The sequence below is a fragment of the Pangasianodon hypophthalmus genome, chromosome 12 (genome assembly GCF_027358585.1).
Source record: "Pangasianodon hypophthalmus isolate fPanHyp1 chromosome 12, fPanHyp1.pri, whole genome shotgun sequence".
Lineage (NCBI taxonomy): Eukaryota > Metazoa > Chordata > Actinopteri > Siluriformes > Pangasiidae > Pangasianodon > Pangasianodon hypophthalmus.
In genome coordinates, this window is record NC_069721.1 from 20,809,048 (window position 1) to 20,828,595 (window position 19,548).

The following is a 19,548-nucleotide window of genomic DNA, read 5'->3' on the forward strand; positions in this document are numbered from 1 at the left end:
GGCCCTGTGGATCTGTCTATATGCTGACATATGGGAGACTGAAAGCCTAATTAAATAGTAAAAATACTGGAAAACTCAAAATACATTCCTGGATTTAAAGAAAAATAAAACACATTCCAAAAAGAAACATTTTATTGTACAAAGACCAGCCTCACTATAGCATTTCCATACTTTGGAATGGGAATAATTTACTTGGGGCCGAGCATGTCCTGGGGACGGACCCACTGTTCAAACTGCTCCTCCGTCAGATAGCCCAGTTTGATGGCAACTGCTTTCAATGTTGAACCCTCTTTGTGTGCAGTCTTGGCAATGGTAGCAGCTTTGTCGTAACCTGACAGAGACACAAAGACAGAGAAAGAGAGATACGTATGTGAGGCAAGTATATAACCCTGACTGTTATAAAAATACATTTTAAAAAAATCTGGAAGGCACAACACAGCTACTTCCAAACAAAAAAACTTCCCGTTACAAACCAGAAAAAAAAAAAACAAGCTGGAAGAAAAAAACCTATTTCCACTTGGAAACATTAACATACAACAGGATTTTCACCAACACTAGCATGTTTGAAAGGTCCTGGAGTCGGCAAGCTTTTAATACCAATGATTTTCAGACATTACAAAAGCTCAGCTCTTTATTTCTCTCTGCGATTTGTGCAGTCTGCACAGAGATCATGGTTCTACATTACAGAGTTCTGTACGTTGCTGAGTGCAGCACTTTCTATTTGCTTCTATTCTTTGGATACTGAGCAGCGCTACTCACATTTCTCCTCCTTCCTCACTCCTGTAGTGAATATATTACATTACAATATGATATAAACTTTCTTCTGCTGCAAATTGAAATGAAATACCAAGGTGATGTACAACATCCTTCCATCTCCACCCTGTTTCTCCCAGAAAAGCATGCAAACTTCAAAGCACAGCAAAACTGCTAGCAAGAAAATCCTAGGTAAAGAGGAAAATCCCAAGCACATGTCAGTGGACAGGTCGGCTCATGCTGACAAATCAAACCACTTTCCTGCCCATATAACACAAAATACTCAATATATTAATAAAAGAATATTATGATAGCTTCTTATTGTATCTAATCTATTACATCATATCCTACCTTGTGCTTTTATTATTGAACAATCTGTCTGTCTGTTGATACTAATTTTTATTTTGCCCCACTTAAATCCAGTTAGTTTATTTATTTTTTTGTAGCATATAGTCTAACTGATCACATGATACCATCGCGTTTAAGTGTATTTTTTTGGGTATTGGTGTAACAAGGGGAAAGAAATGATAAATGCTATCACTAAACTGTAGATTTTGGTACCTCCAAATCCACCAGAACAATCCATTCTAGTTTTTTTTTGTCCTTGTTCACATTACTGTCTATACTTACTCAGCTTAACTCAACCAGCAATAACAGCCCTCTAAACTAAGCCCTGTTAAACTTTTTCATCCACACAAGAGCAAATACTCCTCATCTCATTAAAGCCTGCTTGCTGCTGAATCCAATTACTCTACTAGAAAATAATCAGGTTTGAGTTCATGTCCTGCATTCAGTGGCTGGAAAGTCATGTGCAACAGTCTGATCTCTACACCAGAGGTGTCCATTCTCATCTTCTAGGTTCTGGTGTGGCAGCAGGCTTTTAGTCCAACCAAGCACCTGATAGTCGACTGAAGGCCAAGAACAAGTGATTAAAATGGTGGAATCAGCTGCGACTCCTGCTCGACTGGAACAAAAAACCAGCAGCCATGCCGGCCCTTTGTGGATAACATTGGACACCAGTGTCCTATACCATGCCAGTCAACCATGCCGGGTGTTTCAAGAGTGCGTGTTAAGATTCTCAAAGGCTCTCGACAGCTGCTCGGGGGCAGAACTAATGGCTGCTTGGCTGGACCATGGCAAGAATAGGCAATGTGTCACTTCTGTATTTGCAAGTCTGATGAAGGTCCTGAGTAAGTGTGAAGGCCTGCTAGACTGAGTGAATATTAGCTGCATCAATTTCTCACACACACACACACACACACACACACACACACACACACAGAGAGGTCTGAAACTGCATCTTAGTTCACAATGTATCAGAATAGTGTGCTGAACTTCTGAGACTATGTGAATCTGTAGAATTATTTCTTTTCAAATGGTCATTCCGGTCAATTGAAATGTAATACATACTACATATGTAGTTATGAGGCACATTTAGGGTCCACGGTTCACTGCTTTAACTGGAGTTACGAAGCCAATGTTGCCAACAGATAAGGGAAGATTATGACGTTAAACTACCAGTTTAGCTTTGCGCATACACCATACCCAAGCCATCACATAACTGCCTCAAAAATAGCATTCATATATAAACATTTTCATAAAATTACATGTTAAGTCATGCAGTTTGCACAATGCTCAACTGGAGAAAAACTAAAATAGGAAATTTCAGACACCAAACATCTCAGCTTATCGACTGTGCGGTGGCCTGGGCAAACCGGTCAGATGTCTATGTGACTGAATTCTGGCAGCCGAAAAAGAAGAAAAAGAAATTTCCTGCCAATAATAATAAACTATCTTTGCCAAAAGTTTGTGGACACCTGACAACCACAGCAATCTGTGCTTTTAGAACATCCTATTCCAGATCCTGTGAGGGTTTGCCCATTCATTCAGCCACAAGAGCATCAGTGCGGTCAGGCACTGATGTTGAATGAGGAGGCCTGGGGTGCAGTCAGCGTTCCCGTTCATCCCAAAGGTGTTCAGTAATGTTGAGGTCAGGGCTCTGTGAGGGACACTCGAGTTCTTCCACTCCAACCATAACAAGCCATGTCTCCATGGACCTCGCTTTGTGCACAGGGACATTTTCATTGGGTGTGAAGGTCAGGTGTCCACATGATCTTAGCCATATAGTGTACTTCGACATTTCTACTTCAATAAAACACAAATACACTCGTGGAAAAAAAGCACACCCTCTTTCAATTCTATGTTTTCATTTATTAGCACCTAAATAACAAGTTTATATTGTTTACAGAATTGGCCCTCATCTATAAACAAATAAGCTCAGGTGCCAAAAAAAAAAATAAAAATACAGATTTCAATTTGAAGTCTTTTTTTTTTTTTCCCCAAAAAGTAAAACAACATTCAGAACCCAGGTGGGTAAATACACCCTTCCTACTTCCACAATCATTAAGAGAATAATTAGCAGCCAGGTGTTAATAATGAAATGCACAAATTTAGTTAATCATCAAGAAGTATGATCACCTCTATTAAAGCAGAACTTTTGGCAGTTTGGTGTTCTGGAGCACTCACGTGTGTGTCTACATCATGCCGAGGAGAAAGGACATCAACCATGACCTCAGAGAAGCAAATGTTGTTGCTCATCAGTCTGGGATGGTTATAAGGCCATCTCCACAATTTGAAATTCACCACTCTACAGTGAGAAGGATTGTTTACAAATGGCGAGCCTTCAAGACAGTTGCCAATCTTCCACTTCCAAGTGGGTGTCCCAGCAAATTCAATGTTCATGACAGCATAATCACAAAAAGACTGAACAAGTATGGCTTTCATGGAAGGGTAGCTAGGAAAAAAAAAACCCTTCTCTATTAAGAGAGCTGTGCATAAACAAATGCCCTCAGACACCAATGAACTGAAGCAATATTGTAAAGAAGAGTGGGCCAAAATTTCTCCAAAATGACGTGAGACTGATAAGATCCTGAATTAGTTACTGAATTATTAACTTGCCTAGGCTTTCTAGCAACTGTCAGTGCAATAGGTAAGGAGCCAGTTTAACAAAACTGGTTCTTAGACAATAGATATTTTGGCACCTTTTGGTGAAATTGGAATTGAATCTTTAAATGTGATTTTCGCCCTTTTCACTTTTTGCAGTTAGCAGACTTTAAAATGCTAGAACTTTTACTTGTGAGTTTGATGTGTGCACAAGAGAAGCATATTACGGTTCACAACAGAATGTCTGTAGTTTTATTATATAGTAGAACATGTCAACGTTTCACCATGTAAGCATGGTGAGCCTTTTCCACACATTTTTGACTGAACTACTGCTTTCAGACTGAAAGCATTTTACCAGTCCCAACGAGCTTTGCGTTCTTCCGAATAGTGAGAAATAAACACTAGGGGTGACTGACACTAGTGATGTTAGTCAGATTAAGGACTGGAGGTGTGACTGATTGTGTAAGTGCAGGTTGGCAGTGTAAATGAATGATAGGTTGTGTCACAGACCTCCTCCTCTGTTCAGTAATGGGCTCTTCCAACAGTCTTTTATACACAGTTGTGTCAGTTAGGTGTAGGAAGCCCTCATATGACAGGGTATGTGACAGTTTTTTTTGTGTCAGCAAGTTGTGACCAAAGCTTCAGCCATGAGATGTGATCTTTCCTTGCATCACACATAAAAGCTACCCTTTTATTGGAATCTGGCTAGGGTCTTTATTTTCTCTCTGTATTAAACTGTAATGGGGTTGTGTGTTGTACTTGCAGCAGAGTTATATGACAGTTTTGCCCAGTTTCATCACAGTTTCCACATAAATGTGTTCCAGATTGGAAAAGATTGTTTATCATCCGTGCACACTAATTAATACAACCAGTAAAAACTGTTCTAATAGAAATGTCAAATAGAAACGGGTCTCGGCTGATGTCTCTAGTGCAGCAGGCAACAGCGCTCAGAATAAGTAGCACACAATATTAATACCTCATCGAGATGTCACCACACTGAATGGTCAAAGGTTTGTTGCCAAGGCTGGAGTGGAAGAACACGAGTGTCCTGCACAGATCCCTGACCTCAACCCGACTGAACACCTTTGGGATGAACTGGAATGCCACCCCAGGCTTGACATCACTAATGCTCTTGTGGCAGAATGAGCACAAATCCCCACAGCCACACTCCAAAATCTAGTGGAAAGCCTTCCTAGAAATTTGGAGATTTTTATAACTGCAAAGGGGGACTAAATTTGGAATGGGATGCACATACAGGTGTGATGGTCAGGTGTCCACAAACTATTGATAAATCATATTACTATCATATAATGTACATACCATATAAAAGGGTTATTTTGCAAAACTCAACAGGAAGGAAGATTTAATCTCTTTCTCAAGCAGCAACTATGGGGGGGGGGGGGGGGGTAACTTTGTTTCCCCTAGATGAGTTAAAAGTATGAGTATGGACTTATATACAAGGAAAAAAAAGAAAAGGTTGACAATGCTAAAGCTTGTGAAGGAGCGGCCTCTGGTGGCCGAGTGATAATAATGTACTTGCCTATGTGAGGGTTGAGAGCGGTGACGAGCATCAGAGACTCGTTCATCAGTTTGTTGATTCGATCCGTGTTGGCCTGAATTCCAACCACGCAGTTTTTCGTGAAGGAAACAGAGGCATCGCCTAGCAACCGGGCGGAGTTCAGCACGTTCTTAATCTGTAAAGAGAGAAAGAGACATAGAAATAGAGTGATAAGAAATAGTGATAAAGTTAAATTTCTGAGGATGACAGGCCTAAAAATGTGTGTGGTTGCTCTCATTTGTAAGGTAGGAAGCACAGCCATAGAGGTAAATGGAAAAGGCACAGCTGTATTTATATTGTGTTTTAGGGCTGGGGTTATCGATTGTTTTGCTTTTCTAATATTCTGGTAAATACAGTTTCGAATATTTGACTATTATATAAGGATGAGAAAAGCCCAGGACTTATTATTATTGATCTTTTAATAATTTAATTAAAGAAAACCAGCAGTAGAATATAAACCATGTAATAGACTCTTTTGTGGCACACCAGGCCATCGAATATATATAAAGCTCTTAAATCTTAAAACATAGTTTTCAATCAATTTGTTAATGAAATAATGACAAATCATAAACATGGGGCGTGGCCAGACATACCCAATGTGTCATGTACTGTCATTACAGTGAGGGGAAAAAAACATTAAACACATCATAAAATTTAAATAAAATTCTATAGACTATGCATGCATAAGCTCTGTGTTGAACAGCAGCAGAGATACTTATTGAATTCTTGTATAGCGAAGTAGCCCTGATGACACGTTGTTTTATTTTCTTAATTTAACACACCTCTGCATCAGAGAAGGATGTTTTGTTGCTCTGCTCTGAAGTCAGACAGCAGGCTACGTTATGAGATATAACTATTTTTGTTGATCTTAAGGCTGCAGAGGTCACGTTTTCCTACAGACATTTAAATTGCCCAACTTGATAACCATCGCAATAGATGGAATCTTTCGGTGACTCCTGATACTATCATCAATCGCCCCAAGCCTACGTTTTGTTAGAGAATATTTTTTCCTTCCACCCGTATATGGTGATCATCTTGTATGTTAATGGTACCTTAGGTACAGTAGAACGCAGGACTATTGGGTGGCTGAATAAATTGGATACCACAGCCACATGTACTGGGATCTTTCCTCTTTAGGTGTCTCACTCATCACTCAAGTTGGTCTGCGTAATGTTTGCATGGACTAAATGCAACGTTATCATTCGTATGTTTAGAAATATTCAGACTAAGCAATATCCTTAAATATATATGCTCATGGTTTTTCTAAGGGTCTGGAATTTGTCCCACGTTTTGGTTTTGATGCAGTTAAATATGGTACTATAGTAAAATATGAAAATTTACTGTTTTCAAATTAATTATCAAAATGATCAAATTTCTTGAATATTCACTGCAGTCCTATTGTGTATATAAATGTGACAGTAACATGGTAAGAGTAGTAAGCAGTGCTGAAAAATAAAAAAGCAGCATGAGTGTGTGGAGTCAGACGATACTAACAATCATAGGCTTGAACACGTTGAGCTCGAAGTGTCCATTGCTGCCTCCGATTGTGACGGCCACGTGGTTCCCCATCACCTGAGCAGCCACCATGGTCATGGCCTCACACTGTGTGGGATTCACTTTACCTGTTTTACACAAATACACACACATATACACATACACACACATTAACACCTGTATTATCACCTAGAACATCTGCAGTTAGCAACACTTCCATCACCTACGCATAACACACATTTCACAGTACAGTCTCTCACTACGGAGAGCTGAGGGAACCAAAATGAAATAAATAAAATCATATACTTAATAAATTAATATTATTTTAATAGATAATTAATCAATTAATACATGTTAAAAAGAAAATAAGTGAATCAGGATGTAATTTATTATTTCAGGATTTAAAACCACATTGTGTAGGATTACTTTTTTTTTCTTTTGCATAAAAATAGAGGAAAAGTAAGGTTAAGTAAGAAGACAATATTATTTTATATACTTTAAGTGCTGAGCTGCTGCGAGTCGCCATGACAATCTTGTAATAGTAATTCACAGTCAGCGTTGTGTCAGGAGATCTTAAATTGTTGAAAAATTTCTATGTACACATCATAGGTCAGCTCAGATATATTAACAAATTTAATTATTCCATGAACCCTCATCATGAAATAAAAGATTTGTGCAAACACGTCAGAGTTAATCAGAAATGTACTGTATATAAAGATTATGAAAAATAAAACTGCGAGCAGTGAGAGTCTAATTTGTCATTTTTCATGTGCTGCTGAATGCTGTAAAGTGAATGAGGATCTTCGTGAGGCTCTCGCTCAGTCACTGCCCTTTACAGTGCTGCATTCTGTGGAGGTCAGAGGTCACAGAGCGTCTAAATGAAGACTTGAAACTTTAGAACGGTTCCAAAGGTGCAGAAGAAGAGCTGAACCAGCTGTTCTGCACACACTCAAAACAGGCCTGCTCGTGCAGCGTACTCAGCTCTACACTCTTTATAACAACTGAATACCATAAACTCTAAATCTATTGGTACCCTAATAAGAAAGAAAACAAATAAACATAAAAACAAAATACTCACTAATAAAATAAACACTACACAATAAATCAGATTTTACAGATTTTATATTTAATCTTCTTTAAACCAAAGAAGATTTAATAAAAAAAATCATTTAAAATATAGCAAAATAAAAATAAAATAGTAAAAAGTAAACATGTGCTTATGGAATATTTATATCATCTCATTTTTTAGTCTCAAGTGTTGCTTTGGCAATAAAAATTCTGAACATATGGAATTAAAAATGTTAAAACTGAATAATTAATGTTTAGGATTTTTAAAGCACTTGAAATTGTAATAATGTTGTATTATTCTTAAAAACCTGAAGCAGCACATGTTGCACCTTCTCCAGTGTATCCCACAGAAGAGTTTAATGTGGTTTAAACACTCCTCCTGCATTTTCTCTTTTTAAATTAAAACACACCTTGAGCTTTTATTATTATAGCGTATTTGAAAGCAAACAATTGTGATGTGACTGGTTGATGGGCCTGTCACTCACCAGGCATGATGCTGGAGCCGGGCTCGTTCTCTGGGAGGATGAGCTCCCCGAGGCCTGAGCGAGGCCCTGAGCCCAGGAAGCGGATGTCATTGGCGATCTTCATCATGCTGACAGCCACCGTGTTCAAAGCTCCGCTCAGCTCCACCAGGGCATCGTGGGCCGCCAGAGCCTCGAACTTATTGGGTGCAGTCACAAAGGGTAGGCCTGCAAACGATCACACAATAACATCATGCTTCTCTTATACAGCATTTGATATGGCACAAAACTATGCAGTGTGACACACAAACACACGCACACGCGCACATGCACATGATCTGAATGTGGCAGATTTTAAGATGAGGCACTGATTGATAGCGATCTCTCCAGGTAAAAGGCCATATTGTGAGCACACTGCAAACTACAAACAGATCGCAAGTGATAAATGCTGTGCAGTCACTCTGGGATTTTGTGTAGTTGTGCAAAATTCTTTAGGCATGCATGTCAGAATAATATATTTTCTGTACTGAAAAGCTTTTTGGACAGGCATGGCGATATTCTCAGAAAAGCAATACACACGTAATTTTGCACTGGCCTAATATTAAAAATAAACTGTTTATTTTTTATAAATATTTCAACCAACATATGGTACATCAGATCAACACAAATATTTACTCAGAAAACAACAGACTATGAAAATGACATTTGACATTTTAGAGCATTCTGTCTTATATTTTTTTCTCCAGGATCAGATTTATTTATTCAGGATATTCTACCTGAATAAATAAATTTAATATAAACTAAAGATCGGCATCAGAAACTTTATTCACTGTGTGTAAGATGCACATGGGATTTCTTTCACTTAGTGTCAGCATAAATTACAAAAAAAAATAAAGTGTGAAATGATACACCAGTTTGACAGATCTGAGCTAATGTGTCTGTGAAAGTGTGTGTGTTTGTGTCACCTGTGAGCGCTGCAACTCTGTCAGCCACTTTCTCGGCGAAACCGATGCGAGTGTTTAGTCCCGTGCCCACTGCGGTGCCACCTGCTGCCAGCTCGTATACTCGGGGCATCGCTGCCTTCACTCGTTCAATACTGTATTTCACCTGCTGCACGTAGCCTCCGAACTCCTACACACACACACACACACACACATTAAGAAACCTAAATCCACTTTCTAAATAACGTTAATGTTAATATGTCTTCTTGTTTTTCCATGTCTACATTTACTACACCTGAATTTCTCCCCTTTATATGTGCAGTAGGCAGTCGTCCTAATCTTGGGTAAAGGCATTTTTCTTAGGCATTATCTTCATCCATCACATCTCAGATGTCGCTTGTGCCTTCCATGTAAATCTATATCAAAGCTATGAATTCCCACCTAATCTTCTCTTTGGGCCTGAGTATCCTGGAGAGTGAAAGCTAAACCAGCGAGTGCAGCCTAATTCTATAACTATAATAGACTGGCTTTGTTTATGGAGGACAGAATCCCAATTCTAGCTGATTTCATTAGAAAAATCACTTCTTTGTGAGAATCTTTTACACTATCATATACTGTATCATTCGACTTCTCCTGTTGCTGGCACGCTTCAAATGAAGACTGTAGACCTACCTCTTTACCAAGCACTTAAATAAGCACCAACTTAAAAAAGAACTCGGCTCACATTATCCTTATTGCTTTACCAACATGTCTTTTACAGAGTTTTAGCGTAATAGTATTCTTAGACTTGAGGATATGTTTTTGATGGACACTATGAAGCACATCTGTAAGTATTTTTTTTCCGTTCACCCTGTCTAGGCATCAAATACCTATATTCTTGAGCCTTCAAATTCTCAGTGCAGCCCAGACTGTTGATTTAAAATCAGTATTTTTTTCAATACAATGTAAACTGTTCCTAATCATTACTCTTACAAGTAAACCCTGCATGGGAGAATATAATAACATATGAATCCTCAGTGATTTTTTATTTTTTTTTACCTGTCCGAGGGACAGAGGTACAGCGTCCTGTGTGTGCGTGCGACCGATTTTGATGATGTCCTTAAAGTCCTCGGCCTTGGCGGCGAGAGCATCGTGGAGCGCCTGCAGGCCGGGCAGCAGCACCTCGTGCACTTCTTTAGCTGCAGCAATGTGCATGGCGGTGGGGAACGTGTCGTTGGAGCTCTGAAACATGTACACACATACACACACAAACATACAAGGGAATGAAATTTTGCGTTTATTAAAAGCCAGTAATAGAAAAAAAGTGCGTAATACAATATTCAATCAGCATGAAGAGTGTTTTTTTTTTTTTAAACTGTTCATTGACAGATCATCTGTTCCAATTAAACTGATACAAAGTGAGAGTCACATGCAAACTTGCTTTCTTAAAAATACTTAAAGGTATTAGCCTAAGTATTTCTAAATTAATATATAAACCATACTCTTTAAGTGAGCTCATACGTATGAGGTTCAGTGAGTGAGAAATAACATATGACAGGCAAAAAAAAAAAAAAAAAACAACTTTTGTACATGAAGAAAAAAAAAAATTCATGCCAAGGTGGTGTGATGTAATAATAATAACAATAATAATAATTTTATTTATATAGGACCTTTCATACATAAAAAGGAAGCTCAGGGTGCTTCACAACGCAAAATATATAAAATGATAAAATAATGAAACAATAATAAAAGCAACACAACATTAAATATAGAAATAAAATATTAAAACCTAAAAAATCATTAAGAAATAAAAATAAATAATCAAAACAGAAAATAAAGTATTAATATCATTAAACTCAAGAGGACTGATTAAAAGCCAAAGTAAATAAACGTGTTTCAAGCTGTTTTTTCAATATATTTAGCGCAGGTGCCTGAGGGTCAGGGCTGGGTTGTGTGATGTGGAGTGGTGTGACGTTTTTATATCATCACCCACCTGACTCTTGTTGACGTGGTCGTTGGGATGCACGGGGTCTTTGCTGCCTAGTTTGCCCCCGAGGATCTCGATGGCCCGGTTGCTGATCACCTCGTTGACGTTCATGTTGGTCTGCGTTCCTGAGCCCGTCTGCCACACCACCAAGGGGAAGTGCTCGTCCAATTTCCCAGCAGACACCTGGGCATGGAGGCACAGTTTGAGTTCGAGACACCTCAACATCAACTCTTCAGTCTTTCTAACACACGCTCATCAACTTCTACACAAGTGCAGAATTACAGAAAGTCCAGCAATAAAATGAGCATGCAGCAGGGAGTGGAAGCTTGTAGACTGAACATAAAACACTGTAGCAATATAATTAGTATTTGGCATAGCTATGTAAGGAAGACATCATCTGAGGATGTACTGTTATAGAAAAATAATCAACTATGGGGTGGTGTGATGCAGCGTGAGTTACTACCACCACAAAATGTTTTATTCCTTTTATACCACAGCTATTTTTTATTTACTGAACGAACAACACATCGTACTTGTTATCCATTTATAGTATGTCCAGGAAACAAGTTATTTCCTGTTAGCACTTACGTTACAGCAGCTATAAAAAATCATTCCGTCACCAGTCTTCTTATACTAGGGAGAAAAAAATAAACTCTTTTCTGAAGACTTTCGTGTGTTGAAAACCTTAAAGTTCCAGCTTTAGCTCTGACTGTTACAAAGCGCTGACACTGCAGACTCCTTCCAAAAATGCTAAACGAATTGTTTCCTAAAATTGTACCATTTTGACAATCCAAGTCATGGGCTCAAAGCTAATAAAGTAACAAAGTGCCCTGGAGGATGATGATGTGAATTCAGTGTAGAAATATTAAGAGGAAGTTTAACAACAGTACTCGAAGGCTTTGAGGTTGAAGTCTAACTTTATTATTAAAATCATCCTTCTAAGAACTTCAAGTCAATATCATTATTATCATTATCATTATTAGCAGTGGTAAGGGGTGTAACGATACGGTCACGATTTGATTCGATTCACGATACTGGCTTCACGAGTCACGATTCACTTCGATTCTCAGAATATTTTTAAGAAAATTTGAACGAAGAAAAATGATCACTGAAAACTCTCCTTTTTCATTTCGGAATCTTAAACAATGCAAAACAAGGTGCATTTTTGTCTGTATAAATCTAACCAAATAAAGAAATTGATACGAACAGAGGTTTAATATTGTAAACAAAATGTACTACAGGTTCACAATATCTTAAAAATAAATAAATACATTTATAAATTCTCCCAAAAAACAAAGTCTCTGTGCCGGGAAAATGACCGACTGAAACATAACGAGCTCCGCAGCAGCGCCCGAGGCGTCGTTTTAACCGGAAATAGAGCTCCACAGTTAAAATGCCCGACTTCCGCTGCCTCTTTCTCGGGCACTGTAGATAGCAGTGGTGCGGTGCTGGCGTCATCTGATAGCTACTGAAGTTTTTTTTTTTTTTTAATGTTATAACGTGTTTGTGTAACCTATATAACCTATAAGGCGTGCTGGTTGTGGTGATCTAGCACTATCTACATATTTTCACTCTATGGTTTGTGCAGATTGAGACCTCTGTTGTTCAAACAGTGCAATTGCAATAAATGCATAATTAATAAAATGCTCATATACACGATGTGCATCACACATTTCTACGATGCACGTCGTTACAATTTTGCATCGTAACATTACATCCTTAGTAGTAGTATCTGCCCACAAAAACCCTACAGTAATAAACTGATGTCAGTTAACTGTTTTCTGCCTTTTCCTGCAGGAGTGTGACCTGTGAGCTTTTCCAGTACCTCATCTGCAGCCTGCACAATAGCCTCAGCGATCTTGGTGTCCAAGCCGTAGTCCTTATTCACCTCAGCTGCTGCTCTCTTCAGAATGCCAAATGCTTTAATCACCTGGATCTGAATCAAACACACACACATTCAGGCAGGGATAAAAGTGACATTACACCCTGACACACATGTGCTACTAAAGCACACTGTAAATATTTAGATAGTGATCAGATGTGGTGTTTTGGCTCTGTAGTCCAGCATATGTGTGGCGGTCTGAGAAAACCATCCAGCCAAAAATGCTGAAAAATCAGATTTTGGTCAAAATTGTTGAGTTGAAAAAGAGTTGAACACTCTTTTACACCTCAGTTTGGCTTTGTATAAGATCATGTTGTGAACAAAGATCAAAATCTAAAGCACTCTTGTGGGGTATAAATATGAAAAAAAGCCTTTATTTAAGCTGAGCTGTTGCATTTAAAAGCCCTGAAAAATCCTAAAACAAAAATAAAACATCTTTTCTTTTTATTAGGCTTGAATTTCACAAGCATGGAAAGTTTCCTAGACTTAGCCGAGACACTAGGCTGACATTTCTCCGCTCCGGGCGCGAGCTGCAGAAGTCCCTCCCTGCCACTTGTTCATTGGTTGAGCACACATCTGCTGCGACTGGCTGAAGTAACGTAGGCCTTAAAGAAAAGTTGTCTGGTTATCTGATTGCGTACAGCAGACCAAGCGGGGAAAAAACACATTTGTGGATTGAACTGCACGGCATGACGTGAGAACTGTTCCAGAAATCCATGAATAAATGCAGAACGTTCCACAAATGTAAATCACCTCCAAATCTTTTATGAGCATTACTGTAAATTAACAAACTTCTGGAGCTCTCTAGACTATCTAGCTATTAATTTTTAATAACTTTCTACATAAAATGTTTAGAAAATAGCAAAATGAAGCAAAATATGTTTTGTACCAGACTCCACTGATAACTTAAACTAGTTTTCTTTTTGGGAAGATGTTTTTTTTTTTTAAACTTCCTAAACTGTGTAAATTTTCACATTCAGAGATGATCATTTCTAAAATTTCATCTTCAGCATTACATATTTTAATATTGAATATTAGAAGTTTTGGACACTGGAAGATTTCATTTTTGTATCATTTCAGGCATACTGTTTTAGCCTGAATATTTAAATATTAATATACGTAATATTTAGACAGAATCAAAATTCATATATCATGTAATTCTAAGTAAGTAAAAAAAAAAAAAAAAAAAAAAAAAGAGAGAGAATATAAAAGAATCTGCACATGAGTGAAAAAAATATTTTATGCATGAAAGGCATATATATGTATGTATGTATATATATATATATATATATATATATATATATATATATATATATATGCTGCAAACACACGCTTACACTCTACATCTTGTTTTCCCTGCTTAAGGACTTACCGGCATCCTCTCCGTCACGCCGCCGATTTTGAAGTTCATGGTGGATCGCACGGTTTGAGCTCCGTAGTACTTATCACTCGGCACTTTCAGCTCCCCAAAGGTGTCCCTTTCAATTCTGTAAGACTCCGAACTCGCCTAAGAGCCAGAGTCAGAAAGATGATGAGGTCGATTTGTACATTTGTAGATAGCTACATATCTAAACAAACTCCTGAATCTGAAACTGCTCCCTGCTTCTAATCTAAGTGCATCATGAGGTACGACACAAAACCTTTAACCTTACACAGTGAGTGCACTTCCTGCCCTACAGGAGAAGTTCTAGTTAAACTTTATTTACGTAGGAATTCCCTTGAGATTAGAAATATTTATTTTCTAAGACGCTCCTGGCCAAAAATGGCCAATAAAATACACAATAAGATATACACTTTAATACAATAAGGAGTTAAAACAACATACTAAGTAACACACACACACACACACACACATGCACTTATTTATAACAAATGAGTTTGGATTAAATTCATTATATTCAAGCGAACAGTAAGGCTGGGCAATACAATGCTACAATATCGATATCGTGATAAATTCTGTGACGAAACACTTTTATGAGATATTGCCAATATCTTTTTTTTTTAAAAAACTTAAATTCTTTAAAATTGTAAATTTTATTTATTTATTCATTCATTCATTTAAAATTTTTCCCCTTCTTATTAAATAGTGTTCTTTTTAATTACTAAAACAGCAATATTTTAAAGATCAAATTTCCAAAGTATCAGGACTAGCACCAGGAAAATGAAATAAAATTAAATTAAATTAAAACAATGTTATTGCATTTGTTTAATGAAGTTATGAAATCAGCTCCAGACTTTGACCTTGTGCCAAACTTTTCACATATCAACTTTAACCACGTTTTTGCACTCACTCATATATTTCTCATTTAAAGAACTAATAAAATTTTCCCCAAAATATAAAAGAGGATCAAACAAAAACCCAAACACGCTAATACATTTACTTCACTTTATGCTAGTTTGTCAAACAGATATTTTCCCTACCCGTTTTCGACAGATTCCACCCCCTGCTCGACGATTGGCTAACCCTGTCTTCGACCTACAACATGATTGGTTAACCTCACTACCTCTTCCCGGATTGGTAATAACTATCCAATCCTAGCATAGAAGGCGGGATTTGTAGGAAAACGATTATGGTTGCTAATATCACCTATGCTAGGTAATGAAAAAGGTCATCTGCAGCTATACAGGACACTTGACATTATATTTAAACACTGTAAAATTTGAGTTTACCATCCTGAGGCAGCTGTGTGATAATCCTGGTGTCCGGCTGTGGGTTTTAGCAGCAGTGCAGCGCGGAAGAGCCGAGCCGTGGCTGCTAAATCGCTGCAGGTTTCTGAGCGCGGTGCGATACATGGCGGTGGTTAGCTCAGGGTCTGACACGGGGCGGAACCAATGTGAGCCAACCAGCACGGATATATTAGGGGGCGGACACATATAGCGGAGACACCGGGTGCGTCTCAAATGGAGACACGGGTGTATTAGCATTTGCGGTGTTGTGGTCGGAATTGCAAATAGCTTGGGAGCTAGTAACGTTGGTTTGGTTTGGTTTGAGTTAAATTACACAACACTGCTTTAAATTACAGATTTCATACTTCTGACATAAAATTTTACATATTTTTTTTATTTCTTTTATCAAGTGCAAGTTTATCTATATTGTTATCGTTCAGTGAAACTTCAAGTAGTTGTAACACCACTCAAAAACCACTAAACATATGTGAAGATCAGGAAAAAAAGCAACGTTACACCATCACGCATTCATTACTCTGTGTGATAGACCGCTGATGGCAGATAAAAGTGTGGACACCTAAATATCACACCCATATGTGGTTCTTCCTCAAACTGTTGCCACAAAGTTGGAAGAACACAGTCATATTGAATGTCAGTGTATGCTGTAGCTTTACAATTTCCTTCACTGGAACTAAGAGGCCCAAACCGGTTCCAGCATGACAATGCCCCTGTGTACAAAGCGAGCTCCATGAAGACATGGTGTGTTAAGGCTAAGGTGGAAGACCTCGAGTGTCCTGCACAGAGTCCTGACCTCAACCCCACTGAACACCTGATCTGGAACACTGACTGAACCCCAGACCTCCTCACCAACATCAGTGTCTGATCTCACTAATGCTCTTGTGGCTGAATGAACACAAATCCCCACAGCCACGCTCAGAAATCTAGTGGAAAGCCTTCCCGGAAGAGTGGAGGTTATTATAACAGCAAACAATGAATAAATCTGGAATGATATGTTCAACAAGCACATATGGGTGTGATGGTCAGGTGTCCACAAACCTTTGGCCAAATAGTGTAATTCCAGTAAGTCACTGGATGTCCGTTACGCACATGCGGAGACATACATGCATAACAATCACATAACAGTCTGTGAAGAGGTATTGTAATTTATCAATGATGCAGAGCTCATAAAGTCATGATCCTTTTCTGTGTTCATTTTTTCCCCATTTCATTTTCTGTTAAATCTTAGGAACTATGATTACTATAGTATGGTATATGGTTACTATGGTTTAAATCCACAATGTCTTCATGCTCTCTGCAGAGACTTCAACTCATCCTATAGCATGTACGTCATTTCTGCCTCAGTGCTGTTATTTTTCACTACTCCTAACAGTCTGAAACAGACATATAGAAGAGAAGTGTTTGTATATTGATTTATTAAAGTCATCGGTTGCATGCGTGCACTTGGAGAAGTGCATGCATGCAACCGATGCGTGCACTTGGAGAAGTGGCTCTCTTCTACACAACTGAACATGAATTATGACTCAGATGATGCATACTCATAGTGGAAATGCTATTATAAATATTTGAATTAGCAATTTTAATTAGAATTTGAATTTGAATAAAATCCAGAAGATGATTTCATACTAAATTGGTAGTTATAAAATTCCTTAACTTGTTAATTGTTTTATACAGTTTTTGGCTGATAAGGGTGGATTTATTTATTATTTACGGCTGAATTATCGCTTTGACATTAAAAATTTGGAAATATTTCTGGATCAATAAATGGAGACGACGAGTACAAAGACTGAAGAAATGAAATTAGATGAGTACTCCTAGTCTATCCTAATCAGGTAACTGAGCAGTATTGGTAGATAGTAATTTACAAAGACCGGATGTTAGGGTTAATTTGAGACACATACGAAGCTTGTTCCAGGGGAAACAATTAGAAGTAACACACAAGAGGCGTGTCAAAATTATAGACTGAATCTGATGTTCATAATAATGGCATAAAATATCAGTGTGCATGAAATGTAATGTCACGTGATTCTGGGTTACAGCATTTTATTAACAGAACAAAATAAATTAAGGACACAAACATTTAAAACATAACTTGTCTAAATATTAAGCAGATCATTTATATTTTGTTCAATGAGCACATTCTTTTTTTCTTCGCATTTTTAATAATTTATCGCTTATTGCATTTTTCTTCAATATCATGCAGCCCTAATGTATATATATGTATATATTAAATAAAATATATATTAAAAAACTGAAAATGACATAACAAATCATTCTCTGCTATCTGTGTTGCCCTAAAACTTTGATTTTTTGTAACTTTTTTGAAATATTAAAATTATTCAGTTATTGCAAGCCCTTGAGATATACATAACGCGATATTTACATTTGCGATATTTCAATAATTTTGATATATTGTGCAGCCCTAATACACACACACACACACACACACACACACATACATACATATATATATATATATATATATATATATATATATATATACACACATACATACACACATACATACACACATACATATATTGTTTTTTAAAGATTAGGCCAATACAGTATATATCTTTAGAAGGTGGTTCATATGAAAGCCCACTGTAACGTTTAATATATACATTTTAATGTTAGACCTTCTGTAAGAAAAGATGTGTATAGTTAAAATCAATTTTTCTGGTAAAAGGTAAAGGGAATATTCCATATGATACTAATTTCAGGTCTACTGTTTCAATTCAGTTTTATTTTCATAGCGTTTTAACAATGGCCATTGTCACAAAGCAGCTTTAGAGAAATATAAATTACGGATATAAATTTTAAATGTATTAATTTATTCCGAATGAGCAAGCCAGAGGTGATGGTGGCAAGGAAAAACTCCCTGAGATGACATGAGGAAGAAACCTTGAGAGGAACCAGACTCAGAAGTGGTGACAGAGGATAGTGCGATTATAAATCATTTCTCTGTATACTCTAGAGTCAAAAAGTGCAACTGGGTAAACAGGAACTTATGAGCTTATGAGTAACGTATCAGTATGAGCATCAGAGTCATTTCTGAATTCATTATCATTTTAACTTAAAGTCTAATATGTTGCAATTATCAGCTGTTCAGTGATGGAGACTTGAGTGTAAAACTGTTAATAAGCACACAGATCAAAGCATTTAGCAATTGGAGAACATCCACAGCCATCTTTATGGTTTCTGTCTTTGACCTGTTTGATCTTTGTGCTGTGATGGAAGCACATGCAGTGAAATATGTTTGGTGGTGATTTGAGTGTGTTGTGACAGGATACGCTGCAGATTTACACACGGGTTTACGAATGCATGAGCCTGTGCAGTCATGCGAAGGCCATTTTTAATAAAACTGGACAAAAGCATTGGCGTAGAACCTAAAACAGAACATTTTAAAGGAACAAGAAGAAAAAGAAGTTATGTGAAGATCCTCCATCCATAGTTGCATTTTAATTTTTTAAAAACTTTTTTAACACAATATCAAACATATTATTATTATTATTATTATTGTTGTTGTTGTAGCAGTAGCAGTAGTAGTATTAGCAGTAGCAGCAGTAGTAGAAGTAGTAGTAGCAGTAGCAGCAGTAGTAGTATTAGTAGTAGCAGTAGTAGTATTAGTAGTAGCAGTAGCAGTAGCAGTAGTAGTATTAGCAGTAGCAGCAGTAGTAGAAGTAGTAGCAGCAGTAGCAGCAGTAGTAGTATTAGTAGTAGCAGTAGTAGTAGCACTAGCAGCAGTAGTAGTAGCAGTAGCAGTATGTTAGAGAAGTCTTCCTGCACTGTGATCC

The 19,548-nt window shown here is 37.5% G+C and overlaps 1 protein-coding gene across 1 annotated transcript; it reads right to left on the reverse strand.

The window, feature by feature from the left end:
- Positions 1–114: 114 nt before the first annotated feature.
- On the reverse strand, positions 115–15,955 carry fh (fumarate hydratase). The gene is made up of 10 exons (XM_034309458.2): positions 15,737–15,955; positions 14,439–14,573; positions 13,010–13,120; positions 11,191–11,367; positions 10,257–10,439; positions 9,243–9,408; positions 8,302–8,505; positions 6,749–6,876; positions 5,237–5,390; positions 115–331 (listed from the first exon to the last, which is right to left on the reverse strand). The coding sequence occupies exons 1-10, from the start codon at positions 15,938–15,940 to the stop codon at positions 189–191; spliced, it is 1,605 nt and encodes a 534-aa protein (XP_034165349.1). The 5' UTR covers positions 15,941–15,955; the 3' UTR covers positions 115–188.
- Positions 15,956–19,548: the final 3,593 nt, after the last annotated feature.